This window comes from Bison bison, unplaced genomic scaffold (genome assembly GCF_000754665.1).
Source record: "Bison bison bison isolate TAMUID 2011002044 unplaced genomic scaffold, Bison_UMD1.0 scf7180017863702, whole genome shotgun sequence".
Lineage (NCBI taxonomy): Eukaryota > Metazoa > Chordata > Mammalia > Artiodactyla > Bovidae > Bison > Bison bison.
The window spans coordinates 1518318-1531864 of record NW_011494274.1 but is presented as its reverse complement, the minus strand read 5'-3'; the positions used below and the strand labels follow the sequence as shown (position 1 = coordinate 1531864).

The window sequence follows — 13547 nt, the reverse complement described above, 5'->3', positions numbered from 1 at the left end:
GTAGGCTGGTGGATATGTAGGTCTAAATTTCGGAGGAGTGGTAGAAGGGAACCACTTGGGTTAGCTTGGGTTTCATTTGTATTTAGATGTAACAGAAGCCATGGGTGAGAGAGAAAGTGTAGAGTAAGGTGCCGCCTAGGGCTCAACCTTAAGGAACTTTTCACATTTTGTGTCCAGGTAGAAGACAGTGAATCTGCAAAGGAGACTTAGAAATAGCCAGAGAGGTGAGGGGAAAGCCAGGAAGTCAAAGTCATAGAAACCCAAAGGCAGTGTATCAGAAAGGAGGTGAGAGTTGACAAGCGACCAGTGATACTAGGAGGTTCAATTAGATGAGGACCACTCTGGAAAATGCCACTGGATATGGTATGTGAAGGGGAATGGTGACCTTAAGAAAACATGCCAGCAGTGTGGTGACAGGGAACATTCGACTAGGGGGAGTAGAGCAGAAAGTGGAATAGATGGTGTGGGAAGGAGCCAGTGAGTCTGCACACCACTGAGAAAGTCTGACTATAAACAGGGGAGGAAGTGCAGCAGCTCACTCAGATAAAGGGTCAGTGTTCCCTTTTCATTGTTGTTGTGATGGAAAATGGAAAATATAGCATGTTTCAGCATAGAAGGGAAGCAATCTCTTGAGGAGGAGAAACTGAACACACAAGTAAAAGAAGGGCTACTTGAGGGTCTTCCCTGGTGGTCCAGCAGTTAAGAATCTACCTTGCAATGCAAGGGACATTGGTTCGATCCCTGATCGGGGAACTAAGACCCCATATACCATGGAGCTGCTAAATCCATGCACTGCAACCAGAGAGCCCGGGTGCAGCAATTATTGAGCCTACAGGCCACTACTGGAGAGTCTGTGTGCCACAATGAAACATTCCCTCATGCTACAACTAAGCCCTGATGCAGCCAAATAAATTATTTTTAAAAGGGCTACTTGAGAACTTTCGGAATAATAATAATAATATAGAAAAAAATGCCAGACTCCCCACAGATCCACTTTGAAGTCATTTCTTTATTGCTCTGAAGACTGCAGGAAGGTTTATGCTGAGTTCCTAAGGAGCAGGTATTGTGAAAAAACATGACTCTGTCATCATCAACTTTAGACCAAGTAGCCTGATACTGTAGAATTCTGTGTCGTGACTCGTGTGCTTAGCTCGTCTTTGCTTATTCTTCCAGGAGCTGGTGAGGATGGAGAGAGTCCAGAGCTGACCACGTCTCGACCCATTCCAAAGATACCATTCACTAGTACTGCTCCAAGAGTGGAAACCACAACGCTGAGCAAGATACAGGACAAGATCCCTGCTCAGACAAAGGTGTGTTTTATTTCGCATCGCGTCATCAGGTTATTGTCAATGTGCCTTTAAAAAAAATTGTACAGAATGTTCCTTTTAAGAGGCACCTTTTAAAACTGTAAGGTCAACTGGTCTTTTCATTGTATTGTAAATGGCTCCTCCTTACTCTTCAAGATTGTTTTGACATTTGCCACCTACTGCTTTTTTTGTTGTTGTTGTTAAATAGGCTTTGTTTTTCAAAGCAGTTATAGGTTCACAGCAGAACTGAGTGGGAAGCACAGAGAGTTCCCGTATACCACCCGCCCCCATAATGTTCAACTGCCCCCCACTATCAACGTCCTGTGACAGAGAGGTACACTTGTTACAACTGGTGAATCCACATTCAGTTCAGTTCAGTGGCTCAGTTGTTTCCAACTCTTTGTGACCCCATGGACTGCAGCACGCCAGGCTTCCCTGTCCATCACCAACTCCTGGAGTTCACTCAAACTCATGTCCATCACGTCAGTGATGCCATCCAACCATCTCATCTTCTGTCGTCCCCTTCTCCTCCCGCCTTCAATCTTTCCCGGCATCAGGGTCTTTTCAAGTGAGTGGGTTCTTCACATCAAAGGTGGCCAAAGTATTGGAGTTTCAGCTTCAGCATCATTCCTTCCAATGAATATTCAGGACTGATTTCCTTTAGGGTGGACTGGTTGGATCTCCTTGCAGTCCAAGGGACTCTCAAGAGGCTTCTCCAACACCACAGCTCAAAAGCATCAATTCTTCAGTGCTCAGCTTTCTTTACAGTCCAACTCTCACATCCATACATGACTACTGGAAAAACCACAGCTTTGACTAGATGGACCTTTTTTGGTAAAATAATTTCTCTGCTTTTTAATATGCTGTCTAGGTTTGTCATAGCTTTTCTTCAAGGAGCAAGAATCTACATTGGCTGGTCATAATCTCCTAGAGTCCAGAGTTTAATTTAGGGTTTGCTCACCGTGATGTATTACATTGTATGGGTTCTGACACATTTCTAATGGGCGTGTATCCTCCATTAGTAGCCTGCAGAATAACTTCACTGTCCTAAAAGTCCTCTATCCCCTACATGTTTGTTCCTCCTGCCCTCCCAGCCCCTGGAAACCACTGATTTCTTTTTAGTATCTCCGTAGTTTGTGCCTTTCCAAAATGTTGCATAGTTGGAATCATGTAGTATGTGGTCTTTTCAGACTGGCTTCTTTCACTTAGTAATATGCATTTACAGTTCCGCCATGTCTTTTCATAGCCTAATGGCTAATTCTACCTATTATTTTTATCACCCGGGCCTAGCTTATAAACAAATCTTTTTTACAGGGTTCTTCTTCTTAAGGAACTCACAGCCCAGTTAAGCAAAACCTTTTCAGTTTATGTGACGTACATTAAGAAAATTTGTTTTTATTTCATAAAGAATTGGTTGTGAGTTAAAACCATTGTAAACTTTACATCTGCTGAAATAGGTTATGGACTAAGAAGACCCCAGGTACTAATCTCAATGAGTATTTTCCCAAAGTCTTTTCAGGCGCACCACCAGTCGTATGTAAACTTCAGCTCTTCCAATGGTAACGATGAGTGTGGGTACATCTCTATATTCATTCTGAGAACTGTCTTATAAGAAACAAGATCTTTGGCCTTAAAACAGAGCAAAGGTTTCTAATGGAAACTAGGGGACTGGTGATTTTGGCTTTATTAGCATGGTATTGCAATTAGCTGACCAGCTACGACTAGGTAAGCTTCTTAAGTTGGAAAATGCATGTAGTCTGAAGAAGGCTGAAGTTTCAAATCCTGTTGTTGTTTGTTCAGTGGCTCAGTCGTGTCTGACTCTTTGCGACCCCATGGACTGCAGCACACCAGGCCTCCCTGTCCCTTCACCATCTCCCAGAGCTTGCTCAAACTCATGTCCATTGAATCAGCAATGCTGTCCAACCATCTCGTCCTCTGTTGTCCCCTTCTTTTCCTGCCTTCAATCTTTCCCAGCATCAGGCTCTTTTCTAATGAGTCTGCTCTTTGCATCAGGTGGCCAAAGTATTGGAGTTTCAGCTTCAGCATCAGTCCTTCGAATGAGTATCCAGGATTTATTTCCTTTAGGGTTGACTGGCTTGATCTCCTTGAAGTCCAAGGGACTCTCAAGAATCTCCAACACCACAGTTCGAAAGTATCAATTCTTCGGCCCTCAGCTTTCTTTATGGTCCAACTCTCACGTCCATGCGTGACTACTGGAAAAACCACAGCTTTGACTAGACAAAGACATAGACACAAACTAGACATAACTAGACATAGCTTTGACTAGACTTTTTCGGCAAAGTAATGTCTCAAGTCCTAGATCTGGTCAAGTGTCTTAGCTTCTCTGACCCATTTCTCTTGGTCCTTGGGAAGATTAAATGTGAGGGCATGCAGCATGGCACCAGAGACCCAGCAAGCACTCTGTAAGCCTTCATGGAAGTCAGTTAGAGCAGTAGAGACTGGGGCAGTTCACCAAGGGAAAGTGTGGAGTAACAGCGGCAGGGGACTGCAGACAGTGGAGGATAGCATGCTGCTTAGGAGAGCTTGGAGTCACAGGTGTCCCTGTTTGGTGCTCACCCGTCTGTTGGTTAGAAATGAGATGCTGCCAAGGTCTAACAGCAGACAGGATGTGGAAGATTGTGTCATGAAGGTAGGGACAGGCTGTCTCTGGAGTGAGAAGTGCCCCCTCTGCAGGCAGGGCTGCACATGGGCTTCCAGCCGGATGACGCCCCTCCCTCTCCCACAGTGCACTTGTTCTTCCCCTCCCCTTCCCACAGTGCACTTGTTCTTCCCCTCCCCTTCCCACAGTGCACTTGTTCTTCCCCTCCCCTTCCCACAGTGCACTTGTTCTTCCCCTCCCCTTCCCACAGTGCACTTGTTCTTCCCCTCCCCTTCCCACAGTGCACTTGTTCTTCCCCTCCCCTTCCCACAGTGCACTTGTTCTTCCCCTCCCCTTCCCACAGTGCACTTGTTCTTCCCCTCCCCTTCCCACAGTGCACTTGTTCTTCCCCTCCCCTTCCCACAGTGCACTTGTTCTTCCCCTCCCCTTCCCACAGTGCACTTGTTCTTCCCTTCCCCTTCCCACAGTGCATTTGTTCTTCCCCTCCCCTTCCCACAGTGCACTTGTTTTTCGCTTCCCCGCTAACTTCCTACCCACCGCACTCCCCATGTAAGCACATAGGGTGGTGAGGAACAGGGCTGGCTAGGTTTCTTCAGATGTGGAGCAGCCAGGAGAGTCCTCTCTAGACTGGAGTGCTCTCTGTTGGATGGAGAAGGGCCTGTTACCGTTAGCGGTAGACCCACTTCACAGGCCAGGCGCTAGGAGAAGGAGGAGCTGTGAGCCGTGAGGCAGACCCATTTGGCTCCCTGCATGGTAGCTGCTCCAGAAATGGATTCTGTTGAATGAATGAAAAAGGGAGAAGATAAGTGAAAAGCAACAGGTGCAGCTGAGGGTAGGTCATCCGGGGTGGCCGCTGAAAGACGCATCTGACTCTACTGCACGTATATGTGACCACTGGTCGTGACTGAATCCCCTGAGGTCAGGAACCATAACCATTAGGACTCACTAGTTTGAGACACGGAGAAGGCAATGGCAACCCCCACTCCAGTACTCTTGCCTGGAAAATCCCATGGATGGAGGAGCCTGGTAGGCTGCAGTCCATGGGGTCACTAAGAGTCAGACAGGACTGAGCGACTTCACTTTCACTTTTCACTTTCATGCATTGGAGAAGGAAATGGCAACACTCCAGTTTTCTTGCCTGGAGAATCTCAGGGACGGCGGAGCCTGGTGGGCTGCCGTCTGTGGGGTCGCACAGAGTCGGACACGACTCAAGTGACTTAGCAGCAGCAGCAGCAGCAGCTTAAGACAAGAAACTCAGTTTTGGCTTTTTGTGGTAGAGTTTTTATCCTCAGGAAAACCTAAGTTGACATAGAGCTGTCTGGTCAGTTGACAACAATAGGTTGAAAATTGATGTAAGTTTTGAAAAATTGACTTTAAGGGAGTAATTGTGTCAGATTGAAATAAAGAAGGTAGATGTTTGGCAGATGAGCTCAGAAAGGAAGGACCCCAAAACAGTTTAACGTATTCTTGGTAGCGTTTGTTTTTGATGTAGTAATAGTAAAAGTTCATCCATTTGTGGGAGATATTATTGAGTGCTAGTCATTGTGTTGAACACTTTTTCAGTACTTACCATAATATTAATATTAGTGATTAAATTTTCTATATTGTAATTACATGGCACAGCTAAATTAAACATTGCTTTTCGGATACCATTAATACAGACTGCTTTTGAGTGGGCATCACAGTGGCATTGATGTCACTGTTATAGATATTCTGTCCAGTTTGTTGTAAATGTATGTGACTAAAATAAAAGAATACAGGTATCTGTTCAAGCAGAGCATTGCTCATAACCTTTTACTCAGTTACATTTTCATGGTATCCAAAGAACCAGACATGGATATGACAGATCTTTAATTGACTTCATCTAATCATCTATGCTGCCTTTTCATAATTTCACTTTGCACACATATATGAGAGTCCAGGCATTTCAGATTAGTTCTGTACTATAGAAAGTATTCTTATTAGTCAAACTCTTCCTTTCATACAATAAAACTTGTAAATTTAAAGAGTAACTGTTCCATCCAGAGCACTTAGAAGCTTGTGCACTCATTCCTGTGAGTATGTGGGAACCCCAGTTCTGTGGAGACCTCCTATACCCAACCTGCAGACCCCCTGAAATGTAAGCTCATTCCTGGCTGTTGGATCAGAAGCTGAGTAAAATGGAAATGTTAACTCTCTCAAAGGATTTTAGGGACTGAAAAGACCTGAGGGGAACTCATGTGATCTGTCATATAAATGAGACAGAGATGACATGGATGAATTAAATCCATCTCTAATGTCACAGTAGCTACTTACTTTCCCCTCATTCACCACCAGAACTCACTTCCTCTTTCCCTCATCACAAACCTGGGTATCAACCTACTTGAGTTTTCTCTTCCCTTTCCTAACTCTCCCTTAACTGCTAATGAGCAGTGAAAAGTCTCCTAAATTAGAATCCAGATAATTCATTTCCTCATCTATTGACTTGTCTGTCCTTCTACAAAGCATCCAATTAACAATGGGCTTTCCTTGAGAAGAATGGAGGAATTGAGGCAGAATACTGTCAATGAGCTTTTCTCTTTGCTTTCCCTTGGTACAGGAAAGCCAGGGGAGACCTTTATTTTCTTCTGTCACAATAATGTAGCTGCTGCTGCTGCTAAGTTGCTTCAGTTGTGTCCGACTCTGTGCGACCCCATAGATGGAAGCCCACCAGGCTTCCCCGTCCCTAGGATTCTCCAGGCAAGAAAACTGGAGTGGGTTGCCATTTCCTTCTCCAATGCATGAAAGTGAAAAGTGAAAGTGAAGTTGCTCAGTCATGTCTGACTCTTAGCGACCACATGGACTGCAGCCTACCAGGCTCCTCCATCCATGGGATTTTCCAGGCAAGAGTACTGGAGTGGGGTGCCATTGCCTTCTCTGCACAATAATGTAGAGAATAGTGAAATTTGGAGTGCATTTGTATGGAAGTGAAATGATCATTTTCCTGTAGCCTCTGCTTTTTGTAAGTCATGGCGGATTGAGGGTTAAGTCAGTACAAGGTTTTTGTGTGGCTTAGGAAAATAAGACAGGCATTCTTTATCATGCTTTATTATGCATCATCTTCAGTGGAAACCAGTCTAGTGCTCTGTCCACTGAGGCAAGGCCCACTGACCTGGAACTCAGATGGATTCACCTAGTGATCCTTCTTGGAAACATTGATGACCTTAAGGCACCCCAGAAAGGTGAGGTCTCCATGCTTTTTAACCCTCTAGGCTAAGTAGCTAGTGGCCATATTGGATGAATGCTGGCCTTCAAAAAGCCATCAGGCATTCAACTGGGCCACAGCTTAGAATCCTAATGAAGGTGGTTGGCTGCTCTTAGGAAGAGTAATAAAGCTAAACAATATTTTCGTCTACAGGAAGAGACTAGTAGAATTGATGGTGTTTTTTGTCAGTAGTGTTGGCCAACAACAACTTGAGCCAGATAGAGAAGAACCATCTCATTTGAACTGAGCTTATCTAATTCAGTGGTTCTCAAACTGTAGAATTATCTGGAGAGCTTTAAATAAGTACCAACAATAAGCAGTGCCAGTTTTACTCAGTCCAGAACAATGAAACAGTCTCTAGTGGTGGTCTTATATATATATTTAACTTTTCAGGTGATTTCAGATTTCAGTGTAATCTTAGGTCATTTGTACATGATAGCCAACATTGGTACTGAAGGTTAGAAAGCCAACAGATGATTTATGTGATGGTATAATGGGCTGTCAAGTGTTCTGGGGTTTTTGAGAGGTGGAACATCAGGACTTCGTGAAGGACAAATGGACAATGAAAGAAGTGAAAATTTTGCATTGGAGTTAGAAGAACTGTATGAACCAAGGCACAGATGTTAGGGATCAGTTTTGGTAAGTAAGTGGTGGTAGAGATGGCTTTTCAGGGCTTCCTACTGGAGATTAGGCAGTGGCCTTGGGAGATGGATTGGAAGCCACCCAACACATGCAGTTGAGTATGATGTGGTAAAGACCTAGATAAGGCCTCAGGAATGAGAATCCATGGAAGACACTGAATTTGAAGGAATGGTGAAACGCAAATTGAAAGGGCTATATATATGTGTGTGTGTATATATATATGATATATGAGGTATCACTTAGTCATATCCATCTCTTTGCGACCCTGTGGACTGTAGCCAGGAAGGCTCCTCTGTCCATGGAATTCTTCAGGCAGGAATACTGAAGTGTGTTGCTATGCCCTCTTTCAGGAGATCTTCCCAACCCAGGGATTGAACCCATGTCTCCCACATGGCAGGCAGATTTTTTACCATCTGAGCCACCACCAGGCAAGCCCATTGAAAGGACGGTGACATACCAAAATATATAACTTGAAATGTGCCAAAATAACTTCGGGGGCCCAAGAGAATAGTAGTTACTATTGATGAAAATAGGGAGAGGGTCGATCTGTTATGATGGTACAGCCAAGGATGAGGGTCCTGTAGGGTGCTGATAGGTAGGAATAATGCTGCCTGGAGGGGAGATGGTGAGAGTTGTAGAATACTCAAGAAACTGAGAGTGCCCTTCACTGGACAGATAGAAAAAGTGAGGTCTAGAAAAATAGTGGATCAGGGCCACACAGGAGCTCCTTACAGAACCCTCGACCCCCTGAAGTCTAGATTCTAATCCAGGGTGTGGTGAAGGTGTAAGAGTCAATAAATAGAGGGCATCATTACAGATGAAGCCTGTTGGCTGTGCCCCACAGAGTGGTAGCAGGCAGAGCCCTGGGAGAACACTCAGAGAGAATGCCTGCAGGGAAGCTGCCATCACAGTACCCCATGTAGCAGAAAGGTGATGGAGTGAGTTGAATTGGGTAATGTTGTTGGGTTGGAGCAGCTAGAAGGGGATGGTGGCCTGAAGACTGAAGAGTGGTAAGAAAGCTAGAGATCCTTGTGAAATGTCAACTTAGAGAACCTAACCATGCCATTAGGATTATTGCGAACTCAATAAATTGTCCATCTTGCCTGTACATGTGGTGGGTGTTAAAACCATGAACAATGCGGGTCCACCATAGGACTCACCCATTGGTATACACATCACACAAAGGGATTATTTCATTTATTTTCTAAACCCAGTGTTTGAAAAAAAAACAAACTTGGAAAAGTACTTACTATTTCTTTCTTCCAGCACATTAAAAGAAGATTTTTATAATCTTTCTTCTTTTTTTTTTTTTGCCTATACCAGTCACCTGAAGAAATTGATAAGGAAAAAGTTCACCTCCCTGACTCAGAAAGGAAAACGGACCCAGCTGAAGAGGATACAAACGTATATACTGAGAAGCACTCAGACAATCTGTTTAAACGAACAGAAGTCCTGGCAGGTCAGTAGCCTGGTGGAGGGTCCTTAAATAGGCTTCTGGTTGTCTGAGTGATGTTTAGAAGTATCAGCAGGGTTTGCCAGATGTTACCTTACTACTGAAAACCATCTTGAGCACCTGTTTCCTTTCAGAGCGAGTGAGGCAAGGGTTAGGCAAAGGATGTCGCTGTTTTCTGTCAGCTCTCTCAGCCTACCCCTTGGCTCGCCATTTGGGTTGGGGTGGGGAGAGGCAAGAAGAAAGTTAAGGCCTAAATTGGTCTAGAACAACTGGGTGTCAGGTATGGCAGAATGTGAAGCTCAGTCAGGCTTGATTCAAGACCTCCTGATCTCAAGATAAACTTAAGAGAAGGTTGTTTATGGAGAGGGCCGTTGATACAGTGCCTACGGCACAGAAGGATGTTGTCTCTAATCATAAATCAAAGTATTAACCTTTGATTTTAAAGGGGAAGATTTGCAAGATTTTAGAACACAGTCCTTTTAAAAATTTTTTATTTTATTGAAGTATATTTGATTTACAACGTTGTGTTAGTTTCTAATGTACAGCAAAGTGATTCAGTTATACATATAATAGTTTACATCTGCTAATCCCAAGCTCCCAATCTAGCCCTCCCCCACCCCCCACCCCTCCCTTAGCAACCACAGATCTGACCTCTACCTTTGTAGAACACTTGATCCTTGAGAGGAAAGCCCCAAATCCAAGATGACAAAGGAAATTTGCATGCTTTTTGCACAGTTTCCTTTGCAAAATTTAAGTCAGTTATATCATGTTTTGTGTTTTCATTGAAAAAGCAATTAGAAGATTAGATTACAAAAAGTGAATGCTGAAAAGGCTTAAGAGTTTTAATGTATGGAACTAGTTGAGGTCACAGCCAGATTTTTTTCTTATTGAGGCTTTTGGGTGATATTATTAATACTAATCAAAGGAAGTATTATACCTCTTGAAGAATGTCAGCTTTGCTTAATTACCTGGTTGCTTCATTGAATCCAGTTTTTTTTAGTTTTGGGGTTTTCAAATTAAGCTTTTTATGAAAGTGTCGATAAATTGGCCTTAACAAAGCTAATTTCTGCCATCCTTGAATCTCTTCTAAAAGTAATCTTCCTTTGGTGTGTTTCAGCTGTCATTGCTGGCGGAGTTATTGGCTTTCTCTTTGCAATTTTCCTCATCCTGCTGTTGGTGTATCGCATGAGAAAGAAGGATGAAGGAAGTTATGACCTTGGAGAACGCAAACCATCCAGTGCTGCTTATCAGAAGGCACCTACTAAGGAGTTTTATGCGTGAAAACTCCCATTTAGTGTCTCTATTTATGAGATCACTGAACTTTTAAAAATAAAGCTTTTGCATAGAATAATGAAGATCTTTGTTTTTTGTTTTTTGTTTTTTTTTCATTAAAGAGCCATTCTGGCACTTTAATGATAAAAATCCCATTGTATTTAAATCTTTTCATGTATTTCTTTAGAACAACATAAAATTCAAACTTAACATCTGCAGTGTTCTGTGAATAGCAGTGGCAAAATATTATGTTATAAAAACGCTCAATGTATATGGAATCGGTTTAAATTTCTATGCGCAAATATGAAAAGAGTGTTTTTATCCGATGGTTCGAAGATGAAAGCTATTTCATTTGTGTCAGCATGTCTCAGAGTGACCTTATCAAGTTGGTCTTACTTTGTTAATTTATCTGTTGTTCCCCTCTCCTCTGCTCGCCCTTGGAAACAAAACAAAACTCTATGCCTTTTGTAGCTGTTACGGTGCAATTTGTCTTTGGGTAATTCAGATAATGGTAATTTAGTGTATATGTGATTTTCAAATATGTAAACTTTAACCTTCACTTTGTATAAATTTTTAAGTGTCAGACTATCCATTTTACACTTGCTTTATTTTTCATTACCTGTAGCTTCAGGCAGATTTGCAACAGCAAATTAATGTGTAAAATTGGATTATCACCACAAAACTGTTTAGTCATGTCTATCCATTCAGATCTTCTTTTGAGAGGATTTGATGTGAGTTTTTGACAAGCCTCAGCAAACCCAAAGATGCTAACAGTATTTTGAGAAGTTGCTGCAGATTCCTTTGGCCACTGTATTTGCTAATTTCTTGCAATTTGAAGGTACGAGTAGGGACTTAAGAAAAAATCAGTTTTTGTTCTTACAAATGCATTTAAGTTGTAAACGTCTTTTTAAGCCTTTGAAGTGCCTATGATTCTATGTAACTCGTTGCAGACTGGTGTTAATGAGTATATATAACAGTTAAAAAAAAAGTTGGTATTTTATAAGCACAGACAATTCTAATGGTAACTTTTGTAGTCTTACGAATAGACGTAAATTGTAATTTGGGAATATAAAAACTACTGAATAAATCATGTGGCCTAATATTGAAAATGTCACTGTTATAAATTTTGTACATTTTCGATCAAATGTACACCTCCCCTTTGCTAACAACCGTCTGCTCTCAAGGATGTTGTGGGTTTGATTTCTGAGTGTTCCACGGTGTCTGTAAATCAAAACCAAAGAGCTCATTTGATGAAGCTGTTTATTATCAGATTCGCTTCTGAATTGGCCAGAGGAAATCTGAATGTATCATCCTGTGTGTGTTTGGATATAGATATTGGAAGGCTCCCAGGGAGGGAATTGTGAGTTTCACAACCTTTATAAAGGTAGCTCAATATTGATGGCAATATTGAGATGGATACCTGCTCTGACAAATAACTTTTAGGACTATGATTTCCAAAGAACTAAAGAGGGCTTTCCTGATGTCGGTATCTATGGTTTAGTCCTCTGGATTGTTTTACCTTTGAAACTGTGCTCCAAATCTCTCCTGAAGTTTAACTGAAGAAGTAATAGATGGAATACCATAGTTCACACTATGGGGAAGAAGAGTCCCTCAGGGAGGTTCTAGGCGTTAAAAGGAGGGCTTCACTGCTTAGGAATGAGGTTGCCAGAGAGCAGTGATGCCTGAGGAAGAGATGGAAATGTGAGGGTACCCTGGCGCCCTGGCTGGGGACTTCCTTCTAACTGAACATTTCCTTTTTCTGTTTTACCACCAGTTTGTTTTAAAGTGTGAACTGCCAAAGTAGGAAGAAGACAGGAAAAACAGCAACCTTTCCAACATATAATTTGCTTTTAACGAAGTATGAATACTTGCTTCATTTAGAGGACATTCCCTGGAATTGCCACAGATTTCAAAAAAAAAAATTGATGCAGCACTCAGAACAGTGTTTACTTAAATTCTTAATGGCCTTAATTCTCAAAGTCCTGTCCCATCACTTACAGAATCAGTCTACTGCAGAGTGATTGAAAGAAGTGCAAGCACTTTCTAAAGCTGCACAATGTCCCTCGGTTATGGAGGTTATGAGTGTAGTGGGTATACCTCTAACTGTGCAAAGCATAGCAAAGTTCAGTTCGTAGAATATTAACTGCTTGGAATATTCATGCCAGGAAAAGGAAATTTCTGGCAAATATTTTGTCACTGCTGTAAAGCAAAATATTTGTTAAAGTGCCAAAATAAAGTCTGTCATGCTGAAAGTAAAAAATCATTGTATAGACTGACATCCAGTTTTCTTCAACTCTACGTTTTCTGCTCAGTTTTTTTGTTTGTTTGTTTGTGTTTAAAGATTCAGTAAATACTACTATGAAAAGTGTTAGTAATGATTACCAAGTTCAGGAAAATTTTGGTAAAATATAAATATTAAAGCCAATGTGAAAATTTCCTGTTTCCTTAACCACATCTAAATGATTTCCTATGTGTGAATACGGCTTTCTTTGAGAAGCGTGCAGTATTCAAACTGTCCCATTTTGAGCACATGTGGGTAATGGTATGAGCTCATTTTTTAAAAAGTTTCACCTGCAAGTGCCTAGTACCTGAACTTCAGGATTAGGACATGGTTAGTAAAGTTGAATTTAGGTTAGACAAGATTGCAGAAATTACCATCTATCGACATTAAAACTTAATACTTTCAGATCAGATGTTTAAGAAATTATATTTTGGTATTTTTTTTTTTTTGCAAGTTAAAGACAATATACACTTGCTTATTACGGATATAGCCTGTTTGTCTAGGGTCTAGGAGACATTTAAATAAGGAGAACAAAATTAATTTACCTTGGTTGCCCTAAAAAACCAAAGGGTACAGTAACTTTGTAGTTTTTAAGAATTTATTTCTTCAATATCTCAGACATTTTGAAACCATAAGGGAAATTTTGAAGTGAGGAGAAAAAATATAAAACAAAAAATATTGCAGGATTAATTCTATAATCCTACACACTTGCTCAGTTGTTTCTGACTCAGCGACCCTTTGGATCATAG

At 41.8% G+C, this 13547-nt stretch overlaps 1 protein-coding gene across 1 annotated transcript in view; it reads left to right on the top strand.

The window, feature by feature from the left end:
- SDC2 (syndecan 2) overlaps positions 1–12777 on the top strand; it is a 123801-nt gene extending 111024 nt beyond the window's left edge. The window contains exons 3-5 of the mRNA XM_010833476.1: positions 1174–1310; positions 9116–9251; positions 10363–12777. Coding sequence (XP_010831778.1) covers positions 1174–1310; positions 9116–9251; positions 10363–10526 — 437 coding nt within the window. The 3' untranslated portion in view covers positions 10527–12777. The remainder of the gene's footprint in view (positions 1–1173; positions 1311–9115; positions 9252–10362) is intronic.
- The last annotated feature ends 770 nt before the right edge of the window (positions 12778–13547 follow it).